We start from the raw sequence: 13588 nt of genomic DNA, 5'->3' as shown, positions 1-13588 counted from the left end.
GGGGCTTCATGTTGGGACCACGCTATTCATGTTAACAATCTGGATGGAAGAACTTAAGGTATTGTTGCTCAGATTGCAGATGATATAAAAATAAGTAGGCAATGCTGAAGAAGCAACAAGACTGCAAAGGACATGGACATGTTACAAGAGTGACAAAGAAATGGCAGATAGAATACAATGTGTGAAGAGTGAGATTATGCATTTGGGTTGGAATAAAGCAGAGATGATTTTATGAAGGGGTAAAGGCTTTGGAACTCTGAAGCACAAAGTAACTGGAGAGTCCTGGTTCAGGATTTCTCCTCAGGTTAACATGCAGGTTCGGATGGCAGTCAGGAAGGGCAAATAGAATGTTGACATTCATTTCAAGAGGGCTACAACACAACAGCCGAGATATAACTGCTGAAGCTGTATAAGGCTCTGTTCAGACCACATGTAGAATATTTTGAGCAGTTTTGGGCTCCGTATCTAAGGAAGGATGTCCTGGCCTTGGAGGAGTCCAGAGGAGGTTTACAAGATGATGAAACTCACAGAACACTGAGAAACCTGGGCAGAGTGGTTGTGGAGATAATGTTTCTACTTGTAGCAGACAGAGTGGTTAATCTGTGGAATTCATTGTTGCAGAAGGCTGTGAGTGCCAAGTGCACTTGAGACAGTAATAGAAAAGTTCTTGATTTGTTAGGTGACCAATGGTTATGGCGAGAAAGCACGGGAATAGAGTTGTGAAATATATCAGCCATGATCAAATTGTGAGGCAGACTCCATGCACTGAAATGGCCCAATTCCGTTCCTATATCTTAAGATCCTCTGGAGTAACTCACCCTGTGGTTTTGGAAATTAGTTGGCAAGGCACAAACTAGCAGTGCAACAGTATACTCCACATTTGCCTGGACGTGTGCAGCTCCAAGAAGCTTGACACCATCCAGGACAAAGCAGCCCATTTGATGATCACTACATGCATAATTATACACTCCCTCCACCACTGACATTCAATAGCTGCAGTGTGTGCCATCTAGAAGATGAACCATGGCTCCTTTAACAACACTTTCCAAACCCATGATCATCTTTCTGTAAGCACAAGAGCAGTATACACTGGAGAAAACCACCACCTGCATCTTCCTCTCCAAACACTCACTACCCTGACATGTAAATATATTACTGTTCCTTTAATATCACTGCATTGAAATCCTGGAGCTTCCACCCCAAGACAATTAAGGGTTCACCTACAGCAAATGTACTGATTCCAAATGGCAGATCACAATCATCTTCACCACAGTAACTAGGAATGATGTGATCAGTGACTTCAACATCTCACAAATAAAATATAGAAGTCAGGGAACTCCACTTTACACTTATAAAACATCACCTTAAACCCGGTGAATAAAGATACTTAAACATAAAGTTTCACACCTCCTTGGACAATTTCCTTAGAGTATGTTACAACACGGATTCCGCAAGTTCCGTATGTGCATTTCTAATATAAACTGGCATTTCAAATGTATGGTCAACAAAAAAAAACTTTGCCAATATCTCCAGATTTGACTTTTCCAGTGGTCTCCAAGCAGCCATGCTCCTGACCCACTTCTGAAAATTTTAATTCAGCCAAAGCTCTGCTATACACAACCAAGTTTTGCTTCTCTTACACCCCTACTCCTGGCTCCTCAATCTCAAGACTTCAAAATCAAAATGCTCATCTTTGTGCTCAAATCCCTTTATGGTATTGTATTTCTTTAACCTTCAATCTGCTTCAGCCCTACAACTTGCCATTCCTCACACGAGCTTTTCATACAAACTTAATTCCATTTATGGCATTTAGTAGTGGTATCTTCAGCCAACTAAGTGGAACTGCTTCACTAAATCCCTCTCGTGCTCTACATCCTCCCATTACTCTCAATAAAACCTTCTTTTCGATAAAGCTTTCATTCACTTCTCCCATCATCTTCTTTGACTCAGCAACAATTTTATAAGTATGCACCTTTGAAGCTTTTGGGATTTATGTCCAGAAAGACAGAAGACATGCAACTCATTTAATTGAAAAGAACTGTATGTGTTTTTGAAAAGTTGTCTATTACAAATGTACTTGCAAACTATTTCATATAATTTTTCATTAAAAATTCAAGACAAAACTTTTATTTATCTACTACTTTAAACATAATCAAATTGCATATGCTATGACAAACAAAATGTAACACTACTGCACATAAGATGACATCAGGGCCAATAACCAAAAGACATAGGTTTTGAATAAGTGTCTTAAAAGTGGGGAATTCTAGAACATAGGGCTTGACTGCTGAAGATATTAAAATTCAAATGTTAGAGAAATCAGAGTAAGTCGAGTAGAGGGACATTTGCGAGTGATAGAGCTGGAGAACATCATATAGAGGCCATGGAAAGATTTGTAAGGATGAAAATTTTATAACTGATGTGTCATTTAAATTAAAGCTTACCTAGTTTAGGAGAATCAAACATTCGTCATGGAGAGGGGTGGACTTAGTGATATGGGTTTGTGATAAGCCATGGTAATCGGTGCCTATGTCTTCCTAATGTTTAGCTGAAGAACATTACTGCTTGTCCAGACATGGGACAAATGGTCTGATAATTTAAAGGCTAAGGTGGCCTCTAAGTAAGTGAGGGTGAGGCAGAGATGATCATGGAAACTTAAATTGTTTTCAGATTGGGTCACTAAGTGGTAGCGCATAGATAAAAAATAGAAGGCGACTAAAGATTTATCCGTGGAGGATACTGAACCCAAAGGGCAAAAGCAAGAAGAGGAGCCATTTTGGTTATTCTTTGATGTAACTAGACAGGCAAAATGCGATGAGGCATTTGAGTTTCCACCTGGCCTGAAAATAGTGGATATGTGTTTCATTCATCAACCAAATCAAAGACTTCAGTAGAGTCATGATAGCCGAGGAATGAAAACTTACCATTATCATACTCAACTAGATAACATATCTGACTTTGGTGAGAACATTTTTATGCTATGGCAGGATGGAAACTTTATAGGAAAGATTAAGAGTTTGGAAAAATTCAGCACAAATTCAGAAAGCAACAACACAATACAGAAGGCAAAAGCTGTAATTCGCAAGGACATAAGAATTGAGTTATTTTGTTGAAGAAGGGTGATGATGGCAGGTGTGAAAGGATACGACATCAGCTGGTAATAGAAGCTATGAAAGTTGGGTAGTTAATGTAAATAATCTACTCACCCAGCCATGACGACAGATTCTTTATTACTTTGTGAGGTCATTATAGGATAATCTATGACAATTTAAGAGATAAATATTTTAAAAACCTCCATATCAATCATCAAACAATTAGAAATAAGTAAACAAATAATTTTTCCATTCAATTTCATTTTATTACTGTAAGGATAGTCATCAATATAGCATCTTATTCCTTAACTGTATGAGTATAGTGATTGAACTAATTTCTAATTGCATATAAAAACTGGACTTACCACATATACTGCCTCTGAAGATTCAGTGACCAGGAGCATAGAGCAGATATTAACAGCTATATAAAAAACCTAAACCAATGCCATATCATAGGGCAACCTTGCTGCAAATATCAACGAGAAGAAAGGAATAGTACTAGCTGAGTAGATTTGAAAGGGCAACTCGCACCATTCTAAATGAAATCAGACTCCTGAAAGTCAGGAAAAATAACTCCATCAAATGAAAAGTGTGTAATCAAGCAGAAAGGAAAACACTCCCTTAACCAAAATTAAAAAGTTTTGATCAATATTTTGTGGCTAGAGTAGTTGATCAAAAATCACAAGCAGACTGAAGAATATATACAGCATCACCTGACATTTTACTCAGGTAAATTACACTCTGAAAAGTAACAGTCTATAATAATAGGTATTAAAACTGCAAACATAACAACTAAACAGACACTAAACAATAGTTTCCACCAACTTAGTCAGCTTTGCACACTAAGAACAGCACTTAATGTAGGAAATGGGGTCTTGTCGGTCAGCTGAGCCAGAAAAAGCCCCACTTTATTTATCCCCTTTAGGGAAGGTTTGCCATATTAAGTGTCACTCAGGCACATAAATGGACTTCAACAAGGCTGCCCTGAAATCAAGGAGGCATGGGGACAGGTTGTTTATTGGTATCGGCTTGTCAATCAGAAATAGTGGCTGCTGTCAGCACAATATCGACATAAGGTCGTGGATTATCACTGGATCCCAGGCTAGACATGGGAGAAGTACTGCAGGGTGGGGGTGGAGGTGGAGGTTATAGGTAAGGTGGTGCGGCATCAAGGAACCTTTGAACAAAGGACCCCAGATGCAGTGTTTTAGTGGTTTGATCATCAGGTGGCCCATCTCGAGTCATACAGCACAGAAACAGACCCTTTAGTACAACCAGTCCATTAGAATTAGAATCCCTACAGTGTAGAAACTGGCCCTTCGGTCTAACAAGTCCACATCAACCCTCCGAAGAGTAACCCACCCAGCCACATTCCCTTACTCTATGATCTATATTTTTCCTCGACTAATTTTTTTAAGATTTGCTTAAGATTCCCTACAGAATGGAAACAGGCCCTTCAGCCCAACAAGTCCATACTGACCCTCCAAAACAGTTAACCCACACAGACCCATTCCCTACCCGATATTTACCCTGACTAATGCACCTAACACTATGGGCAATTTAGCATGGCCAACTCACCAGACCTGCACTCTGTAGATTGTGGGAGGAAACCCATGTAGGCAAAGGGAGAATGTGAAAACTCCACACAGACAGACAGTCGCCCAAGGCAGGAATTGAACCCAGGTCCCTGGTGCCATGAACCACTTGAGCCACTGTGTTGTCTCCAACCTACATATCTCTTGAGCACTCTGGGCAATTTAACATGGTCAGTTCACCTAACCTTCACAACTTTGGATTATGGGAGAACATCAGAGCACCTGGAGGAAACCCATCCAGACACAGGAAGAATGTGCAAACTCCACACAGACAGACAGTCACCCGAGGCTAGAATCAAACCTGGGTCCCTGGTGATGAGAGGCAACAGTGCTAACCACTGAGCCACCGGGCTGGATTAAAACACAAACAGCAGAATGAGGCTCTTAAATGAGCATCAGCAGCAAGAGAAGACTTTCTCATGTTTAAGATAGAGTTGTGTTTCCACCTGCCTTCCGCCCACTTGATTAAATGCCAGCCTCACCACCAAATCCACCTGAAGCAAAGCCTTTAAATTTCAACAAAAAATCCTAAATCCATTTAATGCCTTAAAGAATCATTTGCTATAAATAAATCTAACATAAAACTGCTTTAAAATAATTCCCAATATCAATTTCAAATAAAATTAAAAAATCTGAACCAACAACACAGCACAGAAAAGATCTGCAATTTTTGAAAGACCTCTCCAGTTAATCTCGCCATTTTTCCCATTGCACTAAAATTTTCCTAATTTCAAATATTTATCAAATTCCCACTCGATAGTTACCAACAAACCTAAATAATTTTAATTATGAAAAAGATCTTAAGGCTGCAAGAAACATCACAAATTGATGGTTTTGTGCAATAAGTATCTTCCAAACTAGTTCCATTCTCCACAACTGCCTCTGGCAAACATGGGCAGTTAACTGATGACAAAGGATCTGCCTGATCACCTATGTCTTTATTAATGCTATAACTGACTATTCCAACATCTCTGACCATCTTCCAACCTCCATACACTTCAGATCATCTAAATCGCTATTGCCCATATAACATGTCCACATCTGATCAACCATCACTGTCACAGTCAACCCCTGAATGGCTTCCAGCCCAGCAGGGCCACAATTTTAAATTCTCAACAAAAAGAGCCAAAAAAAAAAAGCAGATGCTGGAAATCCAGAGAAAAACTACTAAAATTGCTGGAGAAACTCAATAGATTTGACAGCATCTGTGGTGTTCTGAAAAAGGGCCATTGGACCTGAAGCATTAATTCTGTTTTCTGTTCATAGAAGTTGCCAGATCTGCTGCATTTCTCCAGAAATTTTTATTTTTGCTTTCCACTCTAGTCTTCATTTTACAAATTCTTCTACAGCTTCAACCATTTGTTTTTATGACCTTCTCCGCCTTAGAATACTCTGAATTCATCAAATTGTAGACACTTCAGTACCCTGACTTTAATACCACTGAGGACTTAAGCTCTGGAATTTGCTCTAAGGATCTTCATTTCTATTTTGTTTTTTCCCTATAAAACACTGTCTGAGCATGCTTATAGACCCCTATCCTGAAATCTCCATCCAAAGCTCTGTGTCAAATGTTATTTGGTCATCATTTCTGTGAAGCCCCTGAGAGTTTTTTTTTAAATATTAAAAATACTACATAAATGCAAACAAAAACAGATACTGCTGGAGATGCTCAGCAGTTCTGGGAACATCTGTGGAGAGAAATCATTCTTAATGTTTCAGGACCACTGACCCTTCCTCAGGATGCAAATATAAATGCACAATGATAGGCTGTAACTTTTTTATTGAAGAATAGAGGGGTGACCTTATAGAGGTTTATAAAATCATGAGGGACATAGGCAAGTTGAAAAGCAAAGGTCTTTCTCCTCAGGTTGGGAAAATTCAAAGCTAGGTGGCATATTTTCTTATTAAGGTGAGAGAGAGGAGAAAGATTTGAAAGGGACCTGAGGGGTAATGTGGTCACACAGAAGTTGGTTGGTAAGTGGAATGAATTGCCAAAGGAAGTGACAGATGCAGGTGCAGTTACAACAATTAAAAGACATTTGGACAGGTACACAAAGAGGAAAGGTTTAGGAGGATATGGGCCATACACAGGCAAGTGGGGCTAGTTCAGTTTGGGAAACTTGGTCAGCAGGGATAAGTTGGATCGAAGAGCCTGTTTCCTTGCTGTATGACTCTATGCAGCCTATACTCAAAACATAAAATGCAAGTTGTTGTTGTAATGCTGTGCCATTGAACTCTGATTGTTCCTGATGGGCGCATGCGCAGAGACCCCGGCTCACACTGCCCTGGCCGTTAATTAGTTTTTTCGCCTTCTGCATCGCAACTTTAAAAAAAAATCAGAAATGCATATACACAAAATGAATCGGACATTTCCCAACCTGAAGGTTTCATCCCTCCACTTTAGATCTCACCAGGCGGATTATAATCACCGCACCTCGTCAGTAAAAAAGAAATTTAGGATTCCATGCAAATAGATCTTAGTTAAAATACCTTTTCTTTAAGTTTATTAATTTGCCATCGTCCGACGAGAATTATGAATTTTTCTTTTCTTTTTAAATAAACTAGTAAGAAAAATACCCCTTCAATTTCAACCTTCGGCCCCTCGGCGACTTCTCCCCCGCTGGAAGGAGGTACTTCTCAAACAACACTGCTACCGGAAGTAGACGCCCATCTCTGCGCTTATTGGATACGGTTCCACCGCCGATGCAAATATGTATGCTAATAGCAAATATTGCTCGCTGCGTGTGGTTACCTGGCGTGTCAATTATATACGTCACAAACACCCGCTGAAGGTTACGTTGTATTCTGGACCAGTAGAGAAGCTTCATGCAAATTAGCCTACCCTACCGTCCCGCCCATATCTGGCTGTAACTATAGGCGTGGGCCGCTAAATGCAACTTGCATCATATTAACTGTACCCTGTAGAGTCTGACAATTAAAACAAAAGGGGTTATTGCGGTGCAGTGATAACGTCCCTATCTCTGATCTAGGAGACCCTGGTTTAAGCCCTACTGCGCCAGAGTTGTCTTGTCACAAAACATTCAAAGAAACAGTTATGAAGAAGGGTCAGTGAACTCGAAATGTAAACCTTGTTTTCTCCCTGCTGCCAGATCTGCTGAGTTTCTGCAAAAAATTCTCAAGAGATACTATCATTTTTGCAAATCAATACAAAAAAAGCTTACAATGCAAACAGCTGGTTATTAACAATTGAGTATAGAGTTTTTCAAAGCACGATAAAGAATCTTTTGACACACTGTGTAGGTGCTTGTTCATCAAGCATGTATATGCTCCAGTCCTATTTCCAAAACTTGGCACATTGCTTTTGTATGCTATAGCCCATGCGATGGCACTTCAAGTTATCATTTAAATAATGCTCATTGATTGATCTATTGTCACATTTACTGAAGTACAGTGAAAAGTGTTGCTTAAGAGCAGTACAGGCAGATCATGGTAAGCCAGCTGTACAGATCAAGGGTTATAAAAACAACTCTGGCAGCAACATACAGGTTTCATCGCACAAAGCAGGCACGAGGAGAGATCAACATTAGCGAGATCAGCATGACTTGAGGCTGGAGAGTCCATTCATCAGTCTAGTAATGCCCAGTCTAGTAAAGCTGTTTCTGAACATGCTGGTGCGTGTTCAAATGTCTGCATCTTCTGCCTGAAATAAGAGGTTGTAGGAAATCATTACAGGGGTGCAATGGGTCTTTGATGATGTTGGCAGCAACAAGCTGTATAAATGGACTCCATGGATGGAAGGTTGGTTTCTGTGATGGTCTGGGCTATGCACACAACCTTCTGTAGTTTTATGGTCCTGGGCAGAGCAGTTGCTATACCAGGCAGTAATGCACCCGTATAGTATGCTTTCAAGTTGGTAGAGGTTGGTCAGAGTCTTAAGGGAGATGCCAAATTTCCTGAGCCACCTGAAGAAGAGGCGTTGTTGTGCCTTCTTGACCGTCGCATCTACATGGGAAGTCTAAGACAGGTTGTCACTCTTAGGAACTTGATGCTCTCAACCGTCTCAATCTACACTCCGTTGATGGTGCATTCTCCTCATTTCTTGGGTCAATTATCAGTTCTTTAGTTTTGCTGACATTGAGAGAGAGGCTGTTCTCATTGAGAACCACATCACCAAGACCTCTCTCTACCTTCTGTATTTTGACTCGTCATTGTTAGATATCCGTCCTACTATGGTGGTGGTGTCAACAAACGTGTAGGTGGCACTTGTTCTGAAATTTGACAACACAGTCATGGGTGTACAGGGAGTACAGTAGGGGCTAAGGACACATCCTTTGGGGATTCCAGTGTTGAGTATTGTTTATCTTCACTGATTGCAGTCTGTGCGTCAGAAAGCAGAGGATCCAGTTGCAGAGCGTGGAGCTGAGATGAACATTTCAGGAGTTTTAAGATCAGTCTGGAGGGGATAATGATATTGAAGATGGAACTATAGTGGATAAAGACGAGTCTGACATAGGTGTCTTTGTTGTCCAGATGTTCCAGGGATGTGTGCAGGGCTAGGTGAGAATGTGTATAGGATATAAGCAGGTAGGGAAAGAATTAAGTTGAGTTTTGTGAAACAAGAGGTTCAGCTGAGCATGACTTAGATCAGATAAGAATATGCAGCTAACAATGGGGTGCTGGAGGCAAGGGTAATGGGTTAACAAGGTGGAAAAGCATTCATTATGTAGAGCCATTTAACAATTTTGGAAGCATTCAATATGTAAGGTCAGTTTAACAAGGTGAAAAGCCTTCATTCTGTGAAGCCAGTTATTCATTGTGTTACAGCAGATGGCTTAATCTTTACTATTAACACTCACTATTAACACAATGGTCACCCAATCAATATGTATGTTACCTTATCTGGATGCTCCTCCCTGTAATATGGTTGTATAATTCATTAAGAAACTACTGTTTGAGAGACAAGACGGGGAACCCATATCCCTGTGCACACTGGGAACCCATATCCCTGATCATTCTCTCTCCCTCCAGGGCCCGGACTAAAGATGCAGGAGGTAAAGCCATACTGTCTCAGAGATTTTTGCTTTGACTGAGGGGAGGAGGGGAAGCGGGATGACAGAGGGAATTGACGTCCACTGCAGAACTGTTGTTATGTCAGTTGGCAAATTGTAAGGGATCGAGGCAGGCTGGGAAACTGGATTTGATGTGGGCCATGACCAGTCTCTCAAAGCATTTCATGAATATTGAGGACAGAGCCACTGGGCAGTAGTCATCAAGGCACATTGCATGTGTTTTCTCAGATACTGGGATAACGGTGGTCTTCTTGATGCACTAAATGTTGAGGGCTTAACCAGAGACACCATCCAGGCTCATTGCTTTCCTTGGGCTGACTCCCAGGAAGACCGATCTGATGTCTGCAGTGGTGACAGTGGGCACAGGTGTGTCTGGAGCAAGTGTCACCGCACCACTAGCACTCTGCTCAAACTGAGTAGAGAAAGCATTGAGCACATCAGGGAGGGGGTGTGTCTTTGTCCACTATCTTGCTCTACTTCATTTTGTATCCTGTTATGTTGTTTAGGCCTTGTCACAGGCAGCAGGTATCTGTTTGGTAGGTTTGGGCCTCTAACTTGGTCCAGTACTGCCTATTGACATCGCTGATGGCTTTGCGGAGTTCATATCTGGATTTCCTGTGTTGGACTGGGTCATCCGATTTGAATGCTGCACATCTGGTCTTTAGTAGGGAGTGGATCATCCAAGGTTTACACTTAGGGAACACTCAGATTGATTTCCTTGGTACACAATCCTCCACACATTTGCTAATGATGTCTGTGACGGTGGTTGCGTACTCATCTAGGTTTTCTGCTGGGTACTTGTACACTATCCAGTCCACCAATTCCAAGCTGTCCTGGAGACAGTCTTCCGCAGCCTCAGAGCGGTATTGTACTTCCTTTTGTGAAGAATCCTCCCATTTCAGCTTCTGCTTGTAAGCTGGGAGGAGGAACACAGTGCTGTGACCTACTTTTCCGAAGTGTGGACTGGGGGTGGAGCGGTAGGCTTGATGGATGTGTAGCAGTGGTCCAGAATGTTCGGTCCTCATGTTGGGTAAGAGGTGTGTCGGTCATACTTTGGCAGCACCCTTTTGAGGTTGGCTTAGTTGAAGTCACCGGCCATGATGAATAGGGCCTCAAGGAATTTCATCTTTAGAGTAGAGAATTTGTGGCAGTATAAATCACATCTAGGGCATTCTTCACACCTGCATGGAGTGGTATACAGACTGCTGTCAGGATGGCAGAAGTGAACTTGATGTCTTAATGGTTCTACCACCCTTTTAGTTTAGATACCATCTGGTGAGGTTTATTACCTTAAATCCTGTATTAACTTTCTGCCACATATACACACACACAAATCTGTGGGGTGACTTTGCATTTGCAGATACATTATATTTTCTTCAAAAAGCACAATCAGTCAATGTGGCATCTTATAAACTCCTACTTTGGAAATAAAAGACACAGACAGACTCCTCACGCCTGAAGTACATTATCTGACTGGAGGTGTCACCTCCTTCATATGGAGTTAAAAATCACAACACCAGGTTATAGTCCAACCATCCGATGAAGCAGCAACAATTCAAAAACCAATGCTTCCAAATAAACTTGTTGGAATATGACTTGGTGTTGTGTGATTTTTAAACTTTGTCCACTCCAGTCCAACACCAGCACTTCCAAATCATGACTTTTATATTGATAACACCTTAAGTTGTCTCAGGGCAGAGACTTGAAAAAATTTCTGGGATATGCATATTAAATCAATTGAAACCTCCTCCTCTCCTCTAACTGATTAAAGATTTAAGAGCCATCTTACGTGTGTTCAATTTGTTTGTATGAGTTGTATGACCTTTTGATATAAATTCCTTATAAATTCTGTGTGTAAGATCTTCCTTTAAGGTTGTCGTGAAGATCTCTAGCTCAGGTTGTGGGTGAGGTGGTTGGTTAGCAGCAAATATCGTGCATGATAACCCAGCAGCTTGGCAAGCTATTAACTACCTCAAGATCTTCCTTTCACTAACACCTGATGAAGGAGCGGTGCTCCAAAAGCCAGTGTTTTCAAATAAACCCGTTGAACACACCTGGTGTCGTGTGACTTTTGACCTTGCCCAACCCAGTCCAATACCAGCACCCCTACATCATGCTCTAAGGAAAACAGCCCCAGCCTTCCTCGTCTCTCTTTATAGATGAATCATAGAATATAGAACAGTACAGCACAGAACAGGCCCTTCAGCCCACGATGTTGTGCCGACCACTGATCCTCATGTATGCACCCTCACTCCAGCAAAGGCAACATCTTGGTAAGTCTCTTCTGCATTGTCTTAATTTTGAAAGAGAAAATGCAGGCCATTATTTGGAAGGCGGCCCTTCAATACACCAATTAAATAGATTTTCAACTTCTCTTGTTCCAAACATTTTCCCCACAGTTACACCTTAAAATTATGTGAATTTTGAAAATCTGTCCATGGAATGTATTTATTACCCACAGAGTTCTAACTGTTCGAGGCACAGTTGGAGGCCATTTGGCCCTTCAAACCAGTTCACTCCAGATCAGTTTACTTAGTCCCCCTGGATGTCCTTTTACCATAGTCCTTCAAAGATTTCTATTCAGGGGTTTACTTTGAAAGCTACGATTGAGTTTGCTGCCATCGTCCTTTGAAGCAAGTTCCAGATAACCAATTGCTTAATAAAAATATTTTCTTCATCATGCTCAGTACTTTAGCCAATCACTTTAAATTTATTGATTTGTGACCCATCTACAAATATGAATAGTTTCTCTCTATCTACTCATCCAAATCCTTTGTACATTTGAAAACCTCTATTGACTTTTCCCTTACCCTTCTCAGGAGAATAGCCTAAGCTTCTAACAATCTATTCTCAAAACTGCTGGAGTTGGTTGACTCCTGAAGGACATGCAAATGGATTAAATTCAAAATAGATAGATAATAGATGCTCAAAACTGAGCTGAGGAGCTCAAATAATCTGCTAGCCTCATGGACTGGCATATTCCAGACTCTACTATTACCATCAAGTCAAGAAATAGTGAGGATGATAATGAGCAATAATTTCTGCTAATAGGCCTCTCTGACTGCTCACTAGTGAGAATCTCTTCTTGACATCCAGAACTTGGTTAGCAAAAGCGACATTTTGGACTTAACATTGAGAAGGGCCTTGCTGCACATCTTACATGACTTTCCCAGATTTCTCACTATCGCCCATATCATTCAGGGTCTGGCAAGATTCTACCCATAGATGTGGATGTACACCATAATGGAGAGCCTTTCCATCACGGCAAAAATGATGTATTAATTTAACTAGTTAGCATAGCCAAAAATACACCTTTGTATGCCACATAGAACAATACAGCTCAGAACATGCCCTTCGGCCCTCGATGTTGCATCGACTTGTGAACTAATCTAAGCCCATCCCCCTACACTATCCCATCATCATCCATATGATTATCCGAGGACTATTTAAATGCCCCTAATGTGACTGAGTTAACTACATTGGCAGGCAGGACATTTCACACCCTTATCACTCTGAGTAAAGAGCCTGCCTCTGACATTAGTCTTAAATCTATCACCCTTCAATTTGCAGCTATGCCCCCTCATACAATCAGGAAAAAGACTCTCACTGTCCAACCTCTCTAATCCTCTGATCATTTTGTATGTCTCTATTAAATCCCCTCTTAGCCTCCTTCTCTCCAATGAGAACAGGTCCAAGTCCCTCAGCCTTTCCTCATAAGACCTTCCCTCCATACCAGGCAACATCCTGCTAAGTCTCCTCTGCACCTTTTTCCAATGCTTAAAAAGAATACCAGGGTGTAAATAATAAATAAATAAGTGCATAACAGTCAACTTTTAAGCACACTTTATGTTGGACAAGTGGAGAGAAACTG

General features: G+C 41.0%; 1 protein-coding gene across 1 annotated transcript in view; it reads right to left on the bottom strand.

The window, feature by feature from the left end:
* hmg20b (high mobility group 20B) overlaps positions 1–7331 on the bottom strand; it is a 43375-nt gene extending 36044 nt beyond the window's left edge. Inside the window, exons 1-2 of the mRNA XM_072594056.1 lie at positions 7178–7331; positions 3207–3258 (exon numbers count right to left, since the gene is read on the bottom strand). Coding sequence (XP_072450157.1) covers positions 3207–3247 — 41 coding nt within the window. The 5' untranslated portion in view covers positions 3248–3258; positions 7178–7331. The remainder of the gene's footprint in view (positions 1–3206; positions 3259–7177) is intronic.
* Positions 7332–13588: the final 6257 nt, after the last annotated feature.

This window comes from Chiloscyllium punctatum, chromosome 24, assembly GCF_047496795.1.
Source record: "Chiloscyllium punctatum isolate Juve2018m chromosome 24, sChiPun1.3, whole genome shotgun sequence".
Classification (NCBI taxonomy): Eukaryota; Metazoa; Chordata; class Chondrichthyes; order Orectolobiformes; family Hemiscylliidae; genus Chiloscyllium; species Chiloscyllium punctatum.
This window is presented reverse-complemented; position numbering and strand designations above follow the sequence as displayed.